Source organism: Cornus florida, unplaced genomic scaffold, assembly GCF_030987335.1.
Source record: "Cornus florida cultivar Cherokee Brave unplaced genomic scaffold, ASM3098733v1 CherokeeBrave_3.0.0_Hap2_Chr01, whole genome shotgun sequence".
In the NCBI taxonomy this organism is placed as follows: Eukaryota; Viridiplantae; Streptophyta; class Magnoliopsida; order Cornales; family Cornaceae; genus Cornus; species Cornus florida.
In genome coordinates, this window is record NW_026775571.1 from 18,509,685 (window position 1) to 18,535,372 (window position 25,688).

General features: G+C 34.7%; 1 protein-coding gene and 1 pseudogene across 1 annotated transcript; both read right to left on the reverse strand.

Annotated features, from left to right (window-relative positions):
- Positions 1-1,159: 1,159 nt before the first annotated feature.
- On the reverse strand, positions 1,160-4,289 carry LOC132269758 (tetrahydroberberine oxidase-like; annotated as a pseudogene).
- A 12,574-nt stretch (positions 4,290-16,863) lies between these two features.
- On the reverse strand, positions 16,864-18,453 carry LOC132293323 (probable glutathione S-transferase). The gene is made up of 2 exons (XM_059790765.1): positions 18,007-18,453; positions 16,864-17,327 (listed from the first exon to the last, which is right to left on the reverse strand). The coding sequence occupies exons 1-2, from the start codon at positions 18,382-18,384 to the stop codon at positions 16,995-16,997; spliced, it is 711 nt and encodes a 236-aa protein (XP_059646748.1). The 5' UTR covers positions 18,385-18,453; the 3' UTR covers positions 16,864-16,994.
- Positions 18,454-25,688: the final 7,235 nt, after the last annotated feature.

The following is a 25,688-nucleotide window of genomic DNA, read 5'->3' on the forward strand; positions in this document are numbered from 1 at the left end:
AAAGCAGAAAAAATAATTTGCATTGAAAAATATAATGTTTGAACATACCTGCTTCAAAAAATGCCAATCAATCCTTGCTAAAACCAGATCACTGTCTGAAATCAATGGGTTGCTTCCTAGAGTTTGGATTTGTGAATGGAGGCGACAATGTAACATGGAGATCTGAGCATGATGTGAGAGAAACAAAACAAGGGTAAAATTTTCAGATCAAAACAAGGGTAAATTTCTAACCTTCAAGGAAAGAACATGAATTCATTATAATGCATAAACGAAAAAATAAAAATTAAAATAAAATAAAAATCATCAAGCTGACGTTTTTTTTAACCATAGTATGTCCTTTCTCACCGATTTTCTTTTCTGACTAATTCTGGGTCATATACGTATATATAAATATATGCATATAATTTATATGCAACTATAAAGTATATATGATTATTTTGATGACAGATTTGGGTAGCAGGCAGAGATTGAGGAGAAAAATTAAATTGACGGGTGAGGATGTGTTTTCAGAAAGAGAGATTGAATTATCATCATCATCAAATTCATATGAATTGCAGAAGTAGATGTAGATCATCATGGATGAAGTACATGGTGAAGTACGTGGTTCTGTGGGGACAATTAGTTGCCTTGAGATTAGGGTTTCTCTTCTGCTACTCTTCTACAGCTTCACTGATGCTATTCTACAAACTCTGCAAATTGCATCATCTCCGATTTACTTTTCTAATTCGTGAGCCTCCGTCTCTGGTGAGGGCAATACATTGGGAGATGGGAGATTGATCTGTGATTAAGAAAAGGAAACATACGGCATGAGAGAGAAACAAGGAGAGAGAAACTAAAATGGGTCGGTTAAATAGGTATAACCCATGTTTTATATTTTTTAATAGAATGGAGGTGTGGCAAATTCTGATTGGGCGACGTCAGCATGGAGGACAATTCTTGTCCTGATAAGGCAGGACCCAAGCATTGCCGGGGTTAGAGAGAGAAAGTTAGAGATAGGTGGGAGAGAAAGTTGGGGCGGCTCCATATAATTTTTTTGTTTTCATAATTCCAAGACATACATGAAACTTTCTAAAATTTCATACACCATCGGATTCATGAAAATAAAAACCTAGAATTTATTTTAACATTGATTTCTAATTTATGGAACTTTCATTTTCCATCATACGTCCTCCATACCATCTTCTTTTATTTCAGACACACAGAGAAGGAGAGGGAGACAGAGACAGAGACAGAGAGCCTCACTTCTTCTTTTTCCCCATGATGACAAAGCTGGAATGCTCTGTTCATTCCTGGAGAAATTAGCAGGATCAACCATGGTCTTCACATGTACTAATCTCTCGAAGTTACCCACGTAATACTTAATGCCCTAAATGCTTGCTTGTATATAGCTTGTGTTGCCTTCATTATTATTCACTCCTATGTCAAGATCTCTATAGTTGATTTGTGCTTCTCTTGGATTCTTGGAAACATAAGGAGCGATGTAACTATGAAGCCTTCTGCTCCAACTCACATACCTCTCAGAAGCCTCTGTCCCCTCTTCATCCCGAAACACCGTTTGCAGAAAATAGTATAAATTCCTAGCTCTATGTGGGTAAGGAATTGCAGATTCAGATATTTCATCCATTCTTCCATCATATGGGGTCATGAACAGCTGAGCCATCGTGGCTTCTTCTTCAAATAACATTTCCCAAATCCCTTCGAGCCCATTTTCCGAAATTGGCTCCTTCACATAGTCTGATTTTCCTTTGAAGTATCCTCTAAACCGATTAGTCCTATCAAACAGAATTTCAAGGGACTCTCCACTTGAGAAACCAGCAAAGTGTAGGACTGCTTCGATCCAACTCATTTCCATATAGTCTTGTTTCACCAATCCCAGCTCAGGGAAGCTTTCTTACATTAATTGAATGAGTTCATCAGCTCCAGCAAGGTAAAATGAGTCGAATGTAGCTTGTATTGTTGTTTTGTTTTGGCCTTGATAGGTGGTGTTCACTCTTGTTATGTTAACTATGACCATTAGGTTTTCATCAAACTTATGTGCAATGGATTGCCACCTATGGACAAGCTTGGTAGCATTTTGTTCCAATGTCCTGGGGACACTGAAAACGGTCACAGTAGATGGAACAAGAACCAAATTTAATTTTCATGCAAGAATGACACCAAAACTAGCACTCCCGCCTCCTCTGATGGCCCAGAAGAGGTCATCCCCCATCGATTCTCTGTCGAGAATTCTGCCATTAACATCGATTATACGAGCATCAATGACATGGTCAGCAGCCAAGGCATGTTTACGCATCATCATGCCCCACCCTCCACCACTGATGTGTCCACCAGCACCCACAGAAGGTGCAATACCTGCAGGGAAGGCAAGTGTTTTGTTTTTCTCAGCAATTCTATAGTAAAGTTCGCCAAGAATTGCACCAGCTTCAACCCATGCAGTGTTGCTCTCAGTGTCCACATCGATTGATCTAAGGTTTATCAGATCAATCAGGACAAATGGGATTTCAGAAACATAGGAAAGGCCCTCGAAGTCGTGTCCTTCACTTCGGATTCTTATCTGCAAGTCATGATTTTTGGAACAATATATGGATGTTTGAATGTGAGACTCATTGGTTGGTGTGACAATGACCAGAGGTTTAGGGGTTTCAGATGAATTGAATCGCAAGTTTTGTATAGACCTCTACAAAATAGATGAATATGAAGAATTGTTTGGGGTGTAGATGACTTTGGATATAGATGAGCAGTTTTGAGAATGAAGACAGAGACATTGAAGAAAATCTTCATGGGTATGAGTTGAAACTGTTGGGATTTATATGCCCTGGCATAGCAAATTCTTGTTTAGATTAAAGTGACATATGTTCCTGACGTTTATGAAATATTTATGTTTTATACAATTGGTGAATTCAATGTATTATATTTCGATTCATTATAGAATTGATAGTGTCCATTTGATTACAAGAGATATTTATATATATGTTTGTGATGGCAATCAATGCATGATATATAAATAGTAATCATAAATGGTTCATAGTCGGTAATTATGGATGGACTCATAATTAACTAAGATTTGAACTAGATCCGCGTTAGGTTGAGATATATTGCGAGAGCCGTCGTATGCAATTGTTCCCTATCACCGTCATGGCATTTGACTCTTAAGTATGAGAAAATTATAGACTCTTTTATTAATTAATAATTACTTTGATTTGTTCGGCGGATTCTTCGGGTTCCTTAGACCGACACTTTGGGTAGTTATGTAATTAATAGTTAGAGGGTTATATTTTCAATATTTGCATCATTGCTACTTGTATTTATTTTGTATTGATTATGGTTGATCACAAAGTAAATTCGAAGGCCTTCGTGTATTTTTAGACAAAATGATTTATTATATATTTATTTATTTAAATTATTATTTTTGTCAAACAAATGTTTTATTGTGATCGAGCCAGAAATAATCAAAGGTACCAAAATAAATATATTAATTAAGTAGTCGGATTGATGGCTTTATTTATCCGATAACTAATTATGCATAGAGGGGTCAAAGTGTAATATTGACTTAGAGGTTATTTATTATTTAATTGGAGTTCAATTAATTTCTTTTAGTGGAGTAGAAATTAATTTATGAATTAATTGAATTGGGTCCATGGACCGGGCCAATTATTAATTCAGTGTAGCCAATAAAATAATAGGCCCAATGGATTCTCACTCATAGCCCAATTTGATATTGGAATCATATTAGATTTGAGACATGTGAATTAGAGATTGAGAAGGATTAGTTGTTTCCTTTTCTTTACCTTTATGTTGCCTATAAATATATATGGTCTATGTATATTTTAGGTGTGATTTTTAGTAGAAGGAAAAAGGAATATATTTTCTCTCTCTAGAAAATTAGGGTTTATGTTCTCATCTAATGGAGGCTCCCACAAGCTTAGTTTTCCAAGGTCATTCATGGAGGCATATGAGTGATTCCTAAAGGCAAAACAATTACCAAGAAGATGGAGATCCAAGAAGAATGCATATTGCTAAGGAATCTACAATAAGTGAGAACATTCACTTTAGAGGAGAGATCTAAGGTTTACTCAAACCTTGATGTAAGTATTCAATCTTTTAATTGAATGATACATCATGTTTTATTTTTGCATAAAACTTGTCTCTATGTAATGAATCAAGATCTATGAATTTAAATCCCTCGAAAAGTTTTTAAAATTAGCACGTTTCCTAACAGAAACTCCCCATGAAATTGAGAATAGGGAAACAATAAGAAGTGAGAGCAACGAAACACTTGTTGTCTTCATTTCTAGTTAATGATTTTGTGTAAAAGAGGAGTTGCTATTTATAATACTTTAGAGAATGGATGTACACAAGAAGTTTCGAAAGACAAATTAAGGCCCCGTTTGGATTGGCTTTTCAAACGCTGCTTGTAGCATTTGGGGCTTAAAAGCTGTTTTAAATAGTGTTTGGCATGTTTTTTTAGAAGAACTTTGAGCTTTAACAAAGCATTTTGAAGAAGCTGGTACCCCCTAGCTTCTCTTCTGAAACACACGGGAAGAGGTTTGGCGTTTTAATTAAACGTATAAAATTCCAAGCGTACCCTTGATTTTATTTGTTAAAAAAATAAAATCCCTAGCATGTCCTATATAAAAGAACCCGTTACCTGAGCCGTGAACCCTAACAACCACCTAAGCAGCCAGAGAATCCTCTTTGAGATTCTCCTCAGGTAAAACTATTTTCTCCCCTTTCTTCTTCATTCCAACAATACAAAACTCAATTGATATACGTGGATGTTATTATAAAGATTAATTTTATTTATATACCAAATAAATATTTTCTTTCATTTTTCTTATGTTTTCTCCAACAACAGAATGAACGTTACCGGCAGCCTCCACTGTGATAGAACGACCTTTACATATTCATCGTATTTTACATACCTATTTATTTATTTTTTGTGATTTTGTAATTGGGTTTTCAGTTTTAAGTTAATTTTGATGATAAAATTCATTTCTCTGTTTGTGTATATATATTATCGTGTGTATGTTTTTTTTCGGTATCCAATTTAGGGTTTTTTTTTTAGCCTGGCAAAGACAAACATGACCCAAGAGACCAAAACAAACCAAAACAGCTAAGAACCAACATCTGCAACAGCAAAAGGGGCAACAGACGAAGGTAGAGACGACAACCGCTGATCCGACCCAATCCCAGGCAGCGAGAGAGCTGCCAAAGCATGAGCCACATGATTGCCGTGGCAACGCACGTGAGTCAAAATAGCATACGAAAACCGCCTCAGGTCCCGGGAAATGTCAATACATATAGCAGCAATATCCGACAGACAAGTCCCTCCATTCAACACCCCATCCACAACCACTTTTAGCATCCGACTCAAACCATAACCTAGAAAGCCCCAACTCCAGAGAATAAAGGATAACACGCTGACACACCAACGCTTTTGCCTCCAAAGACAAAGAAGCAGAAAAGGGACAAAAAATAACCACATGAAGCACATCCCCACGACAGTCACTAAAAAAAACGCTACCACCCCCCTGCAAAGACTGTTGATAAAAAGAAGCATCAAAATTGCACTTAACAACGCCAGACGGAGGAGGACGCCAAGAATCCACCAGAGTACTATCCGGCCCTTACTGCAAAGATGAACAGAGGACCCGAGCATCATGAAACTCCCAAAAAGCGACAACAGCCTACTGCACCACATCCATAGGCCGCCATAGAATCCCCTCAAAGACCAACCGATTCCGTGCCTTTCATATACCCCAAAGACAAAAGGACATCAAACTAAGAACAACATCAAACTCCGAGGAGATCATAGCTCTATACACCAGAAATCGCCAACCAACCTGAAAAGTAGAAAAAGACGAATCCGAAAAATCAAGTCTCAGCGGAGAGAACTTCCACACTTGGATGGAATGAGGGCAAGAAAAAAGAAGACGCACAACAAACTCCTCCTGTAGCCCACAACGAGGACAAAGAGGCGACACAGCACACTCGCGAGTCAACAAAGCCACACGAACTGGCAAAGCATGAAGACAACAGCGCAATAGAAATTGTTGCACCTTCAACAGAGTACAGCACCGCCAAATAGAGGACCAAGAATAAAAGGAAGAAGCAACCCCGGAGGAAGTATACATAGACATGGCCAGTTTATAAGCAGACCTCACTGAGAACTTACCCGACCTCTCTGGAATCCAAATCATTGCATCTGGTTTATCCCACTAACTAATACGAATTTTGAGAATTTCCTGCACCGTAAGGGGAGATAAAAACTGAGACAAAATGTCCACCCTTCACGAGGACGTAGCAAGATCAATCAACTCTGCCACAGAAGAGACCGGAGCAGGAACCATAGGTGGTGGAAGTTCGTGTGGAAGCGTCATGACCCAATAATCAATTTAGGGTTGATTAGAACTTCTGTGGATGCAATATTTCAATCATTAAAGGATTTTGAGGTGTTTCTGAATTCTTCTCTTATTGGTCTAAAAAATTGTATATGCCATTGTGCTCCAAAGGGCAAAATCTACTTCCATTATATCTACTCAGTTAAAAAAATATGGAATCGTATGTGTAGGTGCAAAAATTCGTTTGATAAGTCAACGAATTCTCTACAATTACTATACCCAAAATAATAATAGAGAAGAAACAACGAACTAGAGAATTTGTATAGAGATAGGGGGTATTTTGATATTTGATCTTATAAACAGATACATGTGATCCCAATTAATTTTACTCATGACATGTGATCCCAATTAATTTTGTTCACATGAAACCTAAATTATGCATCTTTTTAATTAATCACATTCGTCTTTTCCCCTTTTGTTGAGAATTTTTCTTTGATCTACTTCTGAAATACATGAGTAAAATATAATATTTCATCAAGAAAATCGAACCCATAATTATCCCAATAATTCAACTTCTCAAGAATAATTAATTCATTAATTTCCTAGGTTTTGTTAGAAGTCTCTGATTATTTACTTTGAAATTAAAGTTGTTGCCTGTATGAGTATGCATTTTCTTCGCTCTTGTATATATATACATATTCATGTTTAATTTTGTAGTTCCTTTGCTTTTTCCAGACTTCTTACCCAAGAATTAATGAATGTACGTAGGACAATAAAATTATTTTCTTTTTTTACTTTTGGTATTTCAAAGCATTTTTTTCTTTTTCTGTTTTTATAGGAAGTGTTAGAAATGAAACCATCTTATCAACAGTTTTGAGAATATAAAGTACAATTTTGTTCACTTGAAACCTAAATTATGCATCTTTTTAATTAATGACATGTGATTCCAATTGATTATTGTCTCAAAACAAGTTCCTTACGCAATGTTGGTCACATCATTCAACTATAAGTAGCGGAAGGCAAAAATTTCTTTTCCTCTAACATTGACTTGATCGATCCAATTAGGTTGCTTGAAAATAAATTAGGGGCACCCTGTTGAGACTTTGTAATTCCCAAATATTGATAGGCGTATATTATGGTATTGTCGGTGTGGATATACTCTGTACAAAAATAATTTATTTTTTTATAATTATTTTATTCAAATTGTAGAACTCAAGAGAATGAGTTGATAAAAAATTAATATAAATTCAAGTTAATTTAAATCTAACCTAATTAATCAAGTTGATTGAAAATTGAATTTTGAATTTAAACTAAATAAATAAAAATAATAAAAGATAAAAGATATGAAATTAACTTCACCACAAATCTCATAACAATGTCTAATTGTATTTAACATGGAAAATTCAACTATGATTATGATTTGTGTGGTTACAACAATATCGTCAAGAAGATAAATGTATATATAACCAAAGTTAAGTATAACTCATCTTCGGTTGTCACGGACCGTGTACCTAATTATATTACTCTAAGATGGTCCGTGACCTAATTACATTACTCTAAGGTTGTAGTACGTCCGTCTTCCTTAGGTATGACTTATCAAATTTGTCAAATTCCTTATATTACATGCCGTGAAAATAATTACATAATCATCATTATCATTGCCATGATTTTGAACTAATTCAAACACTGAAGCGGGGAAAGCCTCTTTTGCTGTTTTCTAATCAGTGGCTCTCCTCCGGCAAGAGCCCTTTTTGTTGTGTTCTAATCCGTGGCTCTCCTCCCTTTCAAGTCTAGTTTTACGTAGGAATTTATAAGCTAAAATTTCGAAACGCTCATTCTTTATTTCCCATCATAATCCACTTTCCTTTCTTTATACTTCCTCCTAATTTTGCACAACCCTTATTTTCCATCATTATCCAAATTTCCTCATTTTGTTCAATCTTTATTTTTCTCTCATTGTTCACTTTCCTTTCTTTATATATTTTTTTTTCTCTCCTCTCTTTCCCTTCACACGGATTAGCTCTTTCTGTCCACAACTGGTTTACCACCATGAACAAGCACAGGGACCTTCTTGTGAATGGGGTTATACTCTAAGAACAGTTGACTCTTGTTGAGGAGGTCTTCTTCTATGTACTCATACTTCACACCCTTGAGTTTCAGAGCCCATATTACTCTGAGGCTAAAAGGCGGGGTAGCCCAAAACCCATGCACCTTCGCTTCTTCCATTTTTAGGTGGTTTGTCTAGTACTAGGGGAAGTTAATTTATAGGGATTAATGGTGTTTTCTTGCTTGGCTACTATTCTTCCATGGTCAAGGTATCTTTTAGCTACTTTGTTTCCACTCCTCTTTTTGTTCACTTTATGTCAAATTAATTTTTTTTAACATCTATATCATTTAACATCCTTGAACTCAAAATAATAAAAATAAATAATAAATAATTAAAATAAACACTTATAGATCATAAGAACTGGCTTTCACTTTATTTGACATTATAGGAATAAGGAATTAGAGAGTTATTGAATTTTACTAAGAGTAATGCAATTCAAGCAGGGAAGAAATGATCCGACTAAATGATGTGGTAAGGGAGTCATGAACATATACATGTTCGTATGTGGTTGAGTAATGCTCTTAAGATCCTATCATAAGAAGTAACATGAGATATCATTTTTTAACTCATGAATTGAAAGATACATTAAATAATTCATTTGACTTTTGACAGATTTACAAAAAATTGTTTCAATCCAAATAATTAAAGAGGAATGCTAAGGACAGTCGCTCATCTCATTGGCTATTTAAGTTTCATTAATTACTCTTTCTCTATTCTCAAGGAACGTGAAATATATAACCTACTTTAAAACAAAACTTACCTTTAAAAGACAAAACTATCCTTTAAATCATTTTTCATTACCTTTCTTGTATCTCCTCCCTCAATCCATATACATGTAGTATATATATATATATATTTACCGCCTTCATTTCTTTCCCTTCTATGTCAATTGTCGCCACTAGTTATTTTTATTTTTTTCTTTTTTTTTTTCCCCTAAATTGTTGCCATTAGCCTTTTTTCCATCCTTCCTTTCAATTTATTATTATTATTATTATTATTATTATTATTTTATTATTTATTATTATTTTTAAACCAGAACAAATAAGAACAGGGGAACGTCCACCCAATTTAGAAAAAAATTTATTAAACCAAATTGCTATTAAATTTTAACCCAGAACAAATAAGAATAGAGGAATGTTCACCAAATTTAGAAAAAAAATTTAAGAACAGGGGAATGTTCACCAAATTTGTTATTAAACTAGAACAATTTAGAAAAAAATAAGAAAAAAAAAGAATTGAGGGTATACTAAAAAATATGATGGACTTATAAAAAGAATATATTCATTATAAAAAATTTATTTCAATTGTCGCCCTATTCTTAAATTTTTTTCTAAATTTGGTGAACATTCTCCTGTTCTTATTTGTTCTGGTTTAAAAATACTAATAATAAAAATAAATAAATAAATGAAAGGAAGGACGGAAAAAAGGCTAATGGCAACCATTTAGAAAAAAAAAAAAAAAAAAAAAGGGAAATAAAGAAAAAAAAGAAAGAAATAATTAACTAGTGGCAACAATTGAAATAAAAAAGAAAGAAATAAAGGCAATAAAATATATATATATATACACTACACGTATATGGATTGAGAGAGTGGATACAAGAAAGGTAATGAAAAATTATTTAAAGGGTAGTTTTGTCTTTAAAATGTAAGTTTTGTTTTAAAGTAGGTCATATATTTCACGTTCCTTGAGAATAGGGAAAGAATAATTAATGAAAATTAAAGTAGCCAATGAGTTAAGCGATTGTCCTTAGCATTCATTCCTCATAATTAAATAGAGTATTACCCTATTATAAAATAATTTTAAAATTTCTAAAATTCTTCATCAGCGAAAAGGGTATTAGTATGATTCTAAGAGCAATAGGGGAGTGAGTGATTAAGCAGAGAATTAAGAATATGTAGGGAGATATTTAGGGGGAAAAAAAAGAGACTATGAAGAGGGTTTGATATAAATAAGATAAATTAGAAGGCCTTTTGCTAAATTTCTATCCATTTGCAATATTTTGTTGATATATTAAACTAATCTTGATAGCAAATAAACTGTTGGTACATACGTGGAATTTAAATTGTGGTGATTCTGGACTTTGTCATATTGACTAGAGCATGATGTGTTCACGTCATGATGTTGATATTTGGAGTAGAATTATAAAGATGCATGAACTGGAACTGCTAAACATGGAATAGAAAATCGTATTGGCACCCCATTGTTGACTTGTTGGACATGGCTCATTTGAATATTCAAAGGAATTTGTCATGGATTAAAATCATACTATGCTCTAGTGTTATTTATTTATTTATTATTATTGCTACTGTTATTTACACTATAAAAATGATTATTTCGATACTGCAACAATGTTATATCGAAAGTGTTGCACTTGATTTAATCGAAGAACAAACCATATCATTGAGATGGAGAAAATATATATTCAAGAAAAAGAGCATCTAATAACTACGGGGCTAAATATTTCACTCAAAATCACTACATTCGGCTACTAGAGCCTTTTTACTCAACAAGTTGGCAACAACATTTCCTTGACGAGCAACCCACGCAAGAGAGGATCCCAAACAAGCCTTGAGAAGAGACTATTGATTTTAAATTGAGTGTATAACGTCATTAATGCTCCAATGAAAAATAAAACATTAAATATGTTGTCATTATAATCTTAAACTCTTTAAATCATGTGTGGGGCCTTATTTTTAAAGATCTAATTACAATGAACATTTAATATTTTTATTTTCATGAGACAATTATTCTTGTAATATTAAGACTCTTCAAATCATGCGTGGGGCCTTATTTTTGAAGATCTAATTACAATGGTTATAATAACGAAGGCAATAGGGTAATGTATAAAAATCCCCACTCCTACTCAATTTTTAATCATTCTTGATTAAGGTTTTTCATTTATTCACATACATGATATGATGAATACAAAACGCCTTGATTTTCATCCAATTAAATTTAGAAAATATTTGGACATTAAATAATTCACTAATATTTAATTTGAGACATATATTTAAAAAATAATATAATTTTTCAAAAATAATTTCCCATTTCCTCTTTAGTGCCCTCAAATTAATTAGTAATCAAATCCAATTAATTTTCATAACTTAATTAATATAAATCAAGTCATTTATAAATATTATGGATCCAATGCATGAATAATAATTAATTAATAATTATCTATTTTATACATTTCATACATCACATAAATAAATAAATGATAGATAAAGCAAATAAAATGGCCAATGGATTTAGCTTTTAACATTTAAATGCTCTAATTATTTTGCGAGGATCCATTATAGGCTTGTGTACACCAACAGGAGGCTATAACCCGACCCCACGCGCTATCGAACACCATTGGACCCCCCTACACGCCTCTGACGCGCCTCCATGCACCAAAGAAGGTTTCCAACGCATGCCACACGCTCCCACGCGCCTCTCATGCGCGCCTACGCGCCCATATAATCCTACACGCGCTAGGAGAGAGTGGCAACAAGGGGCACACGCTGCCACGCGCCATGTGGCGCTGGTCTTAGCTGCTCATGGTCTTCACGTGCCAGATGGTTAGGTGCGCTGGGGCGCACCGTGAGCCCGGCCGCACCTAATGATGATCCAAGGGCTACTGGTGCGCGCGTATGTGGACCGCGTTGCATCGGATCAGCCACCAACCCTCCGGCGCCTCCTTCGCCGCCGGCAGACCACCGGTGCCGAAAAGTTGCCAAAAATTTTTAGAAAATTCAAAAAAAAAATTCCAAAAAAATTTCAGAAAATTCCTGAAGCCTAATTTAACCCTCTTGGACCTTCTTGAAGCTTCATAGCATCCTTTGATAAAAATTATATGGCTTTAAATAAAATTTATAATTTAAAATACAATGAAAAAAAATAAAATTACATCATTAAACTTCCAAATGGCTCAATCAAATCCATAATTACATTTATCCGAAGATAAAATTATATTCAATGAACTTATAAGCTTCATCCATGGCCCAAACGTACATCAACATCATCTAATCACAAATATACATACATCATGATCATATATTAATATATACATATGCATATATAAATTTGGATCCATGAATGATGATTTTCTTCCATGAATGATGATTTTCTTCAATAAAAAATATAAACTTTATACATGAATCAAATCTAGCTCTGATACCACTGTTGGGGAAACGGAAGTTTTTAAAACTTTATAAGGGTTTTTCAAATAAAGATCTTGATTTAGAGACAAGTTTTATGCAGGAAGAATATGATGATCCATTCAATTTAGGGATAGAAAACTTACATTAAGGTTTGAGTAAACCTTAGATCTCTCATCTAAAGTGAATGTTCTCACTTATTGTAGATTCCTTTGCTAAATGCCTTCTCCTTGGATCTCCATCTTCTTGGTAATGGTCTTTTCTTGATAAATCACCCATAAGCCTCCATGAATGACTTTGAAAAACTAGGCTTGTGAGAGCCTCTATTAGATGAGAACACCAACCCTAAAATTCTAGAGAGAGAAATATTTTCTTGTCCTCTAAACTTATTTTACAAAGCGTAATCTAAAATATGCATGGACTCCACGTATATATAGGCAACATAAAAATAATAATTAAAGACATTATATTTTTCTCAATCTCTAAAACTAATGTGATATTTCAAATCTAATAGGATTCCAATATCAAGTTGGGCTATGAGTGAGAATCCTTTGGGCTGATTATTTTATTGACTACAATGAATTAATAATTGGCCCGATCCATGGACCTAATTAAATTAATTCATTAATTAATTTCTACTCCACTAAAAGAAATTAATTGAACTCTAATTAAATAATAAATAACCTCTAAGTCAAAGTTGCACTTTGACCCCTCTATACATAATTAGTTATCGGATAAATAAAGTCATCAATCCGACTACTTAATTAATATATTTATTTTAGTACCTTTGATTATTTCTGGCTCGATCACAATAAAACATTTGTTTAACAAAAATAATAATTTAAATAAATAAATAAATCATTTTGTCTAAAAACACACGAAGACCTTCGAATTTACTTTGTGATCAATCATAATCAATACAAAATAAATACAAGCAGCAATGATGCAAATATTAAAAATATAACTTTCTAACTATTAATTACATAATTACCCAAAGTACCGGTTTAAGGATTCCGAAGATTCCGCCGAACAAATCAAAGTAATTACTAATTAATAAAAGAGTCTATACTTCTCTCATGCTTAAAAGTCAAATGCCATGATAATGATAGGGAACAATTGCATATGACGGATCTCGCAATATATCCCAACCTAACGCGGATCCAGTTCAAGTCTTAGTTAATAATGAGTTCATCCATAATTACCGACTATAAACAATTTATGATTACTATTTATATTCATGTATTGATCTCCATTATATACATATATAAATATCTCTTGTAATCAAGTGGACACTATCAATTCCATAATGAATCGAAACATAATACATTGAATTCACCAATTATATAAAATATAAATATTTCAAATATGTCACAATAATCCAAATAGGAATTTGCTATGACAGGACATATAAATCCCAACAGTTTTGTAGTACCATGCGTGATTTTAAGCCCTCACCGGAATGGTTTAGAAATGTCCACGCCGACTCGAATTCGAAGGTATCGCCCATCATTTTGACCAAGATCTCTCACTTCCACTTTCTCACAAGAGAGGAAGGAGGAACCAACTTCGTTTGTGACATCTTCCGTTGAGAGATTCAGAGGGACATTTGTGACTCTGACCCAGAATGGCACATGTTGAAAGGAAGATTCACATAATTCAAAATCCGGAAACCATTTTTGCACTGAAATTAAATCATCATCAAAACTCCGGGGTCGATTTCGCAAGATTCTCTCACTGTCTTCTGCAATTGGTATAATAAACTGGAACATAGAGTCCTTAATATGATACATTTAGAGACCCTCACAATCCCAAGCTTCGTTTAATGCCTTACGCATACCAAATAGCTTCAAAGGTTTTTCGGTAAACAATTTTCCAGTAAAACTATGCTCACAAAATTTGAAACCCTCTAAAGCAACCGCATCAGCGATCACAACTTCTTTAGCTTCCTCCTTGGACAGTTTACAAAACTCTAGATGTGATACAAGATCGTCCCCCATCGGAAAGAAGAAAGATGAAAATAGAAGGGACCATAAAACTTGACAAATCAAGGGAAAAACTTGGCAAATCAAGGGAAAAGTAACCAGAGCAACTTGGATTAACAAGAGCACTGTTAAAGAAACCCTTCTCGCTCACCAACGGGAAAGACTAAGAGGACAACCCTCTAGCGCAGCTAAGTGTCACGTTCCGATTCCTAACGACGCCATGAGCATAGAAGACACGCATGCTGGTTGGCTAAGAACATTCATTGACTGGAAATGGTTCCAGGGAAGGGGAGTGCAAGACCTCAAGATGGTACCTCTTTAGAGTTCAGGCAGGTCGACTAGGTTTAGTTCGAGGTGCTTGTCGCTAGTCATGGACTTGACTATGAAGAAGGGAGTTGGCCATCCCTGCACAAACTGGTCGGGAGCTGGAGCCGTTCCCCTGATGAGACCAAGGCAGGTCGAAACCAGTCAGCATGTATCCTTGGGAGGGCAGGTCGTGGTGGCTGACCAGGGCGCTTGCTGAGCTGAAGCAACGCCTTGGTGCCGCACGGGCCGTGCCGCTGCGCCAAATCTCTAGGCCCGTGGCAAATGGTATTAGAGCAGGACTTGGGGAAAAGCACAAAGGTGTGCCCCCTTGTCGATTCGGGGGTCTTCAGAATGAAGTGGGTGCACTAAAGCGTCGGTGGGCAATCAATGCTATTGGAGGAGAGCCTCCATCTCCCCATGAAGAGGCGTCCTTTGAAGCCGGAGGGCCGCGCGCACCAAAGTTCTTGCAAATTCAAAAGGCATGCAAACCGTTGTGAATGGCAGGTATCAAGTCAACCGGAGGGCCCTTGTTTGCTCGAGGTGTCGCGGAGGCGGCATAACGTGGGGTTGCGTCCTGAAGAAGTAGGCGTCCCTTTAGCCCGAAACCCTATCATTGGGCGAGTGCAGCCAGGGGTTGTACAAGGAAGCGATGGTGGGCAGGCGAGCATTCCACTTGGAGGAGAGAGACTTTGGAATGTTGGACGTAGCGGAGTCAGTGCCGCACTGCGACGAGGGCGTCGCAGGATTTGGGTGGGGGAGAATGTCACGTTCCGATTCCTAACGACGCCATGAGTATAGAAGACATGCATGCTAGTTGGCTAAGAACATTCATTAACTGGGAATGGTTCCAGAGAGGGGGCGTGCAGGACCACAAGATGGTACCTCTTCAGAGTTCAAGCAGGTCGACTCGGTTCAGTTCGAGGTGCTTGTCGCTAGTCGCTAGTCGTGGACTTGACTATGAAGAAGGGAGTTGGCCATCCCTGCACAAATTGGTCGGGAGCTAGAGCCGTTCCCCTGATGAGACCAAGGCAGGTCGAAACCAGTCAGCATGTATTCTTGGAAAGGCAGGTCGTAGTGGCTGACTAGGGCGCTTGCGCGAGCTGAAGCAATGCCTTGGTGCCGCATGGGCCATGCCGCTACGCCAAATCTCTAGGCCCGTGACATAAGGGAGAAAAAGAGGAAAAAGAGCTGTTTTTTGGTCTGCACTGTCGGTAGAGTATTTCACAATTAGTGAAATGGAATCACCTTGATTGAATTGAAGATGTAGCAGTTACACCCTATTTTGACCTAAAAATAATGATATTGCGCATTAATATAGTGTGTTATAATGTAGACGCTATATGATTATTTTTGAGACTGCAACACTTTGATTGAATCCTACTGCTCAGCCCTTGCTACATTAGCTCAGAACTCAGAAGGGGCACAGGTTGGTACTTGATACGGATGGTAATTATTTTTTCCTCCCAAATTAGGGTGAACTGAAATAAATAAAGTAAAATAAAATAAAATAATAATAGCAGGAGTACAATACACTTCTCTCACATCTGATGTGAGAGAGAGTCCGTTACTTCTAAAATATCTTGGATGAACTCCAGGAAGCTGTCACATACAATATTTTTTGACAAAGTACCATCATTTAGGATTGCAAAATGAATTTTTTTGTCCTATAGGAAGCATGTCGCATGATTTTTGTTGGTTATCTAAACGAACTCGGATTGTACTCATTTTTTATATTTAGTAGTTTTATTTGATTAGCTTTCTTCCTCTATGTTTTCAGACTTTATTTTTAAGCTTATTTTTGAATATTAGTATCATTTCAAGATAAGGTTTCCTTTTGTTATAAAGATTGGTGTTGCACTTAGTTTCCTTATGGATTAAGGTTTTCTTTCATTATAAATATATATAATACAGATATAAAAATCATTCAACCAACTATAAAGACAATTATCAGCTTTTCTCTCGTATTTTGTGAATTCAAAACACCCTACTTTGTGAATTCAAAGTAATCCGATCCTCGTGAATAAATTTATCACTTACGCTTACGTTACAAATACAAAGAAACATCAAACAAAACTCAAAATTAACAGAAATGATAAGAGTGTCATGGAGATGCCAACAACTACTCCTTCAGGCGCTTGAAAACCACAAACAATTTATCTCGATCAGGAAGATTTTCTTTGATCACCGGCACTTCCATAAATTTTTTTATCCATGCATGCAAGAGCGGGAACGAGTGAGCTGCAAGTAGTTTCAATCCTAATATGTCTTCAAAAACTCCCAACCAGTAAGCAAACACTCCTAAGGATATGTCAACTATGCCAATCCACTCTCCACCAAAGAATTTCTTCTCTCCTAGAGCTTTTTCTAGTGTTTTTAACATTTCTAAACCGTCCTTCATTGCATTTTCTTGTTCTTCTCCGGTGGTTTGAAACATTGTCCAAATTATAGGACCCTATATGCAGCATAATCAATGATGAATTATTTGATTTCTTCTATATAGAAACTAAACACATTTTTAGTTAGGGAATAAGCTAGTAAAACTTAATAAAATATACTCCATGGTTTCAAAATTTTTGTCCGTTTTTTATTTTGAGACATACCAAAATACATGTTTCTTTCCAAAAATATATGCACTATTTTTTAATATAGCAATCCTAAACTATCCTTTTGACATTGATTTGATTAAACAAGTGTACCAACTATGGAGCACTAATCTTTTTATCTTTTAACAAAGATATATTTGAAAATGCACCCTTATCAATATAAGGAAAAAATATATTAAAAACCTGCGATTAAAATGTGGGATTCCGGAAACACTCCAAGAATTTTGGGGACAAAGTATATCTTATCTTGTACCATTAATTTTTATTTATTTATTTATTTTTGGGAAGGTATATGGTACCATTTATTTGTGCAAATAAGAAAATGAGGCAAGTTTAAACTGATATTTTTTAATTTTTCTAGTGTCTAAATAGAGTTCAAAGGCATGAAATATGTTATTTCTTACTTCACAGAAACAAAAAAATGTTATTCCTAACATGTAGAAGCCAGCTAAAATGTCCAGTACTCTATATATTTTTATCACAAATTCTTTTTTATAAAAAAATGCTAATTAAAGTGAAAATATTTACCTTATCTTCCACAAATTTGACCCAAAAACGAGCCAAGGCTCTGTCATAAGGATCAGCAGGCAGCAAAGGGTTTTGTGGCCATGTCTGTTCGATGTATTCGAGGATGATCAAGGACTCACAAATTGGTTTTCCACCATGAACAAGGACTGGGATCTTCTTGTGAACTGGGTTGTGTTGTAGAAGAAGAGGACTTTTATTTGAGAAATCTTCTTCAATGTATTCATATGGTATACCCTTTAGTTTCAGAGCCAATATTGCTCTGCAACTAAATGGACTATGGTATATTCCAAGTAGCTTCACCTCTTCCATTTGTGAAAGTTCAATGGACAAGCATGCTTTGGGCATCAAGCTAGAGTTAAGAGGCAGTATATATATCATATATCATATATGTTTGTGTGCCTGTTTATTATATTATATTATATGCCAGAACATTTACAGGTTGAATTCATGTAGAGTGGAGAAGTTATCTTCCTTTATCTAAATAGTATATCATTTAATTAGTTTTTATTTTTTGAGTTGCTCAAGTCAAAAGGTGTCATGAGGGTGGGCGCTTTGTGCCTAAAGGTCAACTTGGTGGTACTAGTTGCAAAAAAAAAAAAATATGCCACTAGTAATCTATATTTTTACAACTTACCTAAGCAATTATATTTGTATTGTGTTTTCCCAACAAGTCCAAGACAATTAAAATCATAGTGAGAGACATATTTTTTCACTTGGTCCCAAATTAGTTCTGTGATTCACAACTCGACCTGCAAAAAATAAACTAAATAACATTTGTTTGTATGTCAGGTTGATTGAGATCATGTACTCCCAGACCATTTAATAATTTATCATTTCCAAGTTATAGATTTGTTTTTGGAAATTGCATGAAATACTTCTAGATGGATATTGTTATTTTTCTTTATGGTTTTTTTTCTTTTCTATAACAAGGAACTCTTCCAACCTGGTGAGCGTTGGTACATCAGCTTAGAAAAAACATTTTGTCAGTCAATAAGCTCAAAAAACCTTCATGTGAAGTGTGAACTAATTGTAAAATATGGCAACAAACACATAATGTTGGCCAAAAAAGGATGCACCCAAAGTTATTTTTTCCTCCCAAGAAAAATTTTCAGGTAGCAAAAAATTTTCAATTGTAAAGAATCAGACCTCCAATATATCCCATCTTTCACTTTGGAGAACCATGCTTTAAGCACTAATACATGACTTACTGACTTCCACAAGACTAGTTTAATCAGTAACAGATTACTCTGACTCGCCCAAATTAACATGCCGGTCATGATCCCAAGACAATTTTCTACTACTAATTCCTCATTTTTTTCTTCATTACCAAACAGTAAAAAGCAAGGTACATAAAAGCCACTCACCTATGATATAACACAACAAACACGGAGAAATTTATTTTTATTTTTATTTAATTTTTTTTTGATTATTTTTTTTACCATAACAAAAGCTAGCAAAACAAACTAACACCTATGTCAAGATCACAGTCTTGATAACAAACATACTCAAAAGGTGTCAGTAAGTGTGAGGTTAGTAGCACCCACAAGCAAAGCTAGCTGAGTTGCAAAAGATTGAAATGATTTGGAAGTAAAAGAGTCTGCCAAATGAGCCCCAAACTTTCCAGAGGAATTTGACCGCATGCCAACTTCACCACCAACAACATCCATATCCACTGATGGAGACACATCTGTAATATTTCCATTTTTCGCCATTTTTCTTTTATTTTGGAAATTTTTGTCGTTGCAAGGGCATTTTCGTCTTTTGTCGTTTTTCGTGCCGGACACTGTGGAGTGCGCCGGTTGTGTCCGAGAGTTGTTTGGGGCATTTTATTGAGTTCAGGACTCATTGAAATGTAATGGTGATTATTTTAGCATTTTTCTGTTTTTCAGGTCGGACGGTTCTGTGTGGGACTCACCACCGGAATTTTTGCATCCGGGGATTTTAGTTGGATTTATTTGCATCATAATTCTTTTATTTAATGTGTTTTAAGTGATTGTGAAATTAAATGTGTATATATGTATATGTGTGGTGTAAAATGAAACAAAAAGAAAAAGAGATGAAAAAAAAAAAAAAAAAAAAAATGAAGGGACCCATATCAAAGCTTTAAAATGGTCAAAGAGGTATTTTAGCCTCATTTCTTCCTTCCTTTTCTCTCACTCCCGCTGGACTCTCTCACTCCACTCTTCTTGTTTCATTTTTTTTTTCTTTTCCTATTAAAACTTCAAACCTAGATTTCTCTATCAACTTTTGGTATTTTTAAAGTGCCGTTTGCGGCAAATTAAAGCCCACGACGAGATCTACAAGTTGATCGGAGCCAATCTTTATTTGGCCACCATTTGAAGGATCTCAAAATCCTAGGGTTTGAGGAGAATTTGAGACTTTTCATCCATTTAGAGGTAAGGGTGTCTAATTCACACAATCTTGCACTTTTGTGAGTTAATTTTACTTAATTAATATCCTAGCATGCTAATTTGTGTTGATTTTACTCTAAAATGATTTAATTGTGTATATAAAGTATATGATTTTGTGTGTAGTTAATATTGTCCAAATTAACATGCTTAATTTGAGTTGATTGCCTTGAAAATAATTTTATTGTTGTAGATGAAATCTATGATTTTATGTGTTAATTAAATTGTATGAAAAGCATGCCTAAATGTAAATTTTCATGCCATGATGTTTAATATCTTGCTAGAAATTGCTATGTGGAAGCATGTTAAATTGTGTAGTGAAAATTTATTTATTTTCATAGTAATGACAAACATGTGACATGCATTCATAGCATTGGGTATGGAAAAATGGCAAGATGATTTGAAGAGAATGAAAAAGGGAATTTTTGGGACAAAGTTTTGATTTAAGTGATTTATGAAAACCCGGTCGTCGCGGAGTCACCAAAGGGTCGTGGTGTTAATATAACCTAGAGGGAATTAGGGAAACACTCTAGCGTGGTTGAGCTATCTGGGCCCCAAATGACGCCGCGGGGGTACCAAGGGTCAGGGACAGTAGCCAATCCTTCTCTCGTGTCGCTGCGGAGTCATCAATGGACGGGTTATATTAACAGTTTGAAAAGTGATGAATTTGGATTTTTGAAATGGGGAGCGACATACATAGCATTGCATTTATGGACGGCATTATTTGTATTGAATTTGAAAAGTAATGTTGTATTATTTCCCGGCATAGTATGACCCCACTTCTTATTGTTCTATTCACTGTTTGGATTCACGGGGTCACAAAAGGTGTGTCTTAGGCACCACCTACTGAGCAATTCGCTCACCCTTTCATATTTAACATTTTTTAGGACTCGGGAAAAAAGTAGTGGATGCCGACTCATCACAAGGCCAAAGAGGACTAGAAGTCCAATTTTGTAACCTTTTGTATATCACCATTCTTTTGTAACATCTCAACTCTTAGTGAGGTGTATTCATTTAGTAAACCAAGGTCATTCATTGTAACTATGAACTTTATGGAAATTTGATGCAAACTAAGACTATGTAATTATTAAATGATGAATGGGAAATGAAATTTTATTTTGTTCAATTAATGACGCCTATCAATTGTATAAGGTCATATCCCGTCGTTGTAAATTCAGAATTTGACTGCATACATGTCCGGTGTGGGTTCGGCTTGTGAAGAGCCCAGTCTGAAATCATTCTAGTAAGATAAATCTCAGGAGGCCTTGTTTCGGCCGGCTGATCCTCACCATCAGCCGATCGAAACCTCAAGTTCGGCCAACCGAATCCCTATCATCAACCGACCGACGCCCCCGATAGTGAAAGTCCCAAGAGCCGGCCGACCCTGTAGGTCAGTTGACTGAAATTGTTTTGTCAGTCGGCCGATGAAAGGCCATCAGCTGGCCGATCCATCCTTTTCCACTGGTTCCACTTGGACCCCTCTCTAGGGCAGTTTTCCTAAAGTATTTTGGGACTAGGATCGGCTAGTAGGACGGCCATGGATACAAGAAATGAAGGTATGACCTAGATGACCTCGGGTTAGGGTAAGGACTCGATTAACGGTTCGGACGCATGGGTTCGGGTCGTTACAAATTTGGTATCAGAGCAATGGTTCAAATACCGTTAGGACGATGGGTAGAGGCCTACTTAGGATTGTATGGAAAAGTTGAGTTGCATGACTAACAGGTTTAGCACCCGGAGGTAATGGAATAAGATTCCACGTGTCATTCTTATACAAAGCATCCATTTTATCTTGCATTGCTTTCCTCCAGCCCGAATCAGACAAAGCATCCTGCACAGTCTTAGGAACAAATGTAGGAGACAACTTAAAGGAAAAACATGAGAAAGATGGCGATAAGGAATTATAAGAGACATACTAAGCAATGGGATGTTTAGTAATGTGATACCCCCTAATTTTGGAACACGGATTGATCAAGTCCGGCAACAAAATCAAGGGATATCAAAACAATTTAAGTATTTAACAAGCACAGAATACAAAGATGAATAATAAAGAATAAATAAACCGCTGAAGAAAACTAATAAATAAATATTACTTAATGATTCTCCAACAATTACAATTCGGAAATCCCATAACTCAAGGACCCCTTAAAACATTATCCAATAATCCAATACTATTTAAAAGTACACAAGATGAATAGACGAATGACAGTCTCCCAGCTACGGATCCTCAACCTCGAGACTGGAACCTCTAATAACCTGAAAAATAAATCGTGGGTTAAACCCTACGAGCAAGTTCACTCTACCAGGCCTCTGAAAACCAATAAGCAGATCATCTCTGATCAAAACCAAACCTAATAAAGTTTTAACTTTAATAAAGCACGATATACATGTCTATATATAATTATATATACTATACTAATCACATCCATTAATAGGTTTATTAAATTTCCATACCTATTAAATAATTATTAAAATAATATTCATACCTAGACCAATCTACCATTTCATTTTATAAAAACTCCTTTGATCTTAATCCCATCCTAGTCAGTTGTCTAATCATTTAAACAACAAATTATAATAAAAGAAATACTCTATTTAATCCCAACCCGATAATGATTTTAATTGTTTAAATCACATATCCAAAATCCAAGTTTTGACAAATCATCCACGTCTTCCCCAATATTATTTTATTAATGTAAAATAATACACTAACCAGTAAGTACTAAACTATTCTCATTTAAGAATATCTAACCCTAATCCAATCCATACATACAACAACCATAGATGATATTTTAATCATCTAACACATAACAACGTAATTATGCTTTGGCAAATCAACCATGCCATTGTAAATATTTTTATTTATATATTGGCAATTCAACCATGCCTCCATAAGTATATTTATTTATACATTGGCAATTCAACCATGCCTCCGTGTATGTATATTTATACATTGGCAATTCAACCATGCCTCCACAGGTATATTTATTCATACATTTAATTAGCAATTCATCCATACTTTCCATATATGTATTCTATTCATACAAATATTTAGGTAATATATTTAATCATTTGACAATTCATCCATGCCCACACTTTAACCATGAATTAACTTTAAAATTAACAATACGCTAAATCATACATAGCCATCACATGCATATTATACGCATATCATTAATTTAACAACCAGCCTATTAAGATATGCCAAATAAGAATGATAATATTAATCATCTTAAATGATTTATATATATATATACCTACACATATGTTATTTAATGTATATATGTGTTTAACACCTTCTTTAATAATCCTTGATTATTTAAAATCAATATACATACATACATACATATATATATATATATATATATATATATATATATATACACTTCCTTCCATAAAAAATTATTAATTTATTATATTTACACAAATTAGTGCAACTAAATATGTCAGAAATAGTTTCCTTTAAATACTCCATATTGGTTTAAATAGTTTTCCGACACTTTCTCACTAAAACATAAATATCTCCTAGTAGGATGGGAATCTGATAATGAAATTGGTACCATTGGAAAGAAGACGAAAAATCCTTGAATTTGAGCTCAAGAATGACCCAATTTCGATTTAAAATGACTAAGTTATGACCTTTTTAATTTCTAGTGTCGAATTAGGCCAACATAGTTTCCCACGCGCGCCCACGTGCTTACTATGCACTTGCACGCGTTGGATTCAAGCCTCCTTGTGTGCTAGTATTGGCTAAGCTCTTTCAGCTACCGTGAGCTCACCACACTGAATCCATCACTTCCTTTTTGCCGCATCCAATGGTCATAAATGAGTGCGCAAATGAACACGCTCACACTAGATTATTTTCTATTAACTATAATAGATCTAAGGTCCAGATCAGCGAGTGCACCATCTTCTCATGGTCTGCAATACACCAAATAATCCCATAGTTGACCAGACCACTTCTATGGTCCAGATACACATGCGCACCAAAGTTTTATGCGCCGCGATGCACCATATCAATTCACATAAGTTTAATTAATCAAATGGCCCTAATTGGCGTATACACCCTATTATCCTACACCGCGCCGCACTGGATCAATTCTTTATTGTGCCGCCGCTCCACATGCGCCAGTTACCTAGTATATATATATATATATATATATATATATATATATATATAATTATTTTCCTAACAAATAATAGGAAAATAAATCCTAATAAATTCCTAAAAATATCAGAAAAATTCCAGAAAATTACAGAACAATTCTAGAAAATAAAGAAACCATAATTAACTCTCTTGGGTCACAAATCCACCTATAGATTGATTTTAAAATATACATAACACCTATATATATCAATTAAAATCCAATAATCTAAAAATCAAATATAATAGTTTATACTTTTTAATTATTCCGATCTAACCATAATTTTTAAACAAATAAATTTAATTAAAGCCTTGATACTCAAGGTGAAATCCTTATGAGTTCTAAGAGGAAAGTTAGAGAAAACTCGCCTGAAGGTTTCGAAACGAAACCGACGCTTTAAGCTTTAATTATCTCTTCCAATTCCGACGTCCTCCTTTTCAGATCCGACCTCCTCCTTGTCAGCCCTTCTTCTTCCTCTCTCTCTGTCTATTTTATTTTTCTAACGTGTAAAACCTTTAACCCTAAAGCTTTATGTGTATTTTTATACACCTTAAATTCCAAATCCTATTCCAACTAGTATTATGAATTAAAATAATAACCTTTAAATAATTTATATCTATAAACATATATTATATATAAATATATATTCCTTCCATAATTAACTCATTAGTTAATTAAATCATATATACTTATAAATATCAATAAATATATATCTATATATATATCTTTCCATATCAATTATTAATTAATTATATTTATATATAATTATATATATATATATATATAAATATAATTGATACAAAAGTGATCATTTAAATAATTAAATAACCACGGACCTTCATTAATTAACCCAATAAGGTTTCATACAAGCCCAAGACCACATCTTTTGGTCCAACTTTCCTTAAGCCCAATCCAATTAATTTAAATAAATAAGATAATTAATTAAATACAGAAATTAAAATAACTAATTACATGAAGCACATAAACAAACAAGAATTTACAACTAAGTCATATAATACCAATAAAATCAACACACCAATAATTCAATCAATAATCAACCACACAAACAATCAATCATCATACATAATCACGAAATATAACTTAATTAAAATAAGATAATTAATCTAGC

Bases quoted from the DNA above. Each gene is read 5' to 3' on its own strand.
- LOC132293323 (XM_059790765.1), bottom strand. From the start codon at position 18,384: ATGATATATATACTGCCTCTTAACTCTAGCTTGATGCCCAAAGCATGC. The intron at 17,328-18,006 runs GTAAATATTTTC...TGCTGCATATAG, and splicing joins TCAAATTTGTGGAAGATAAG to GGTCCTATAATTTGGACAAT.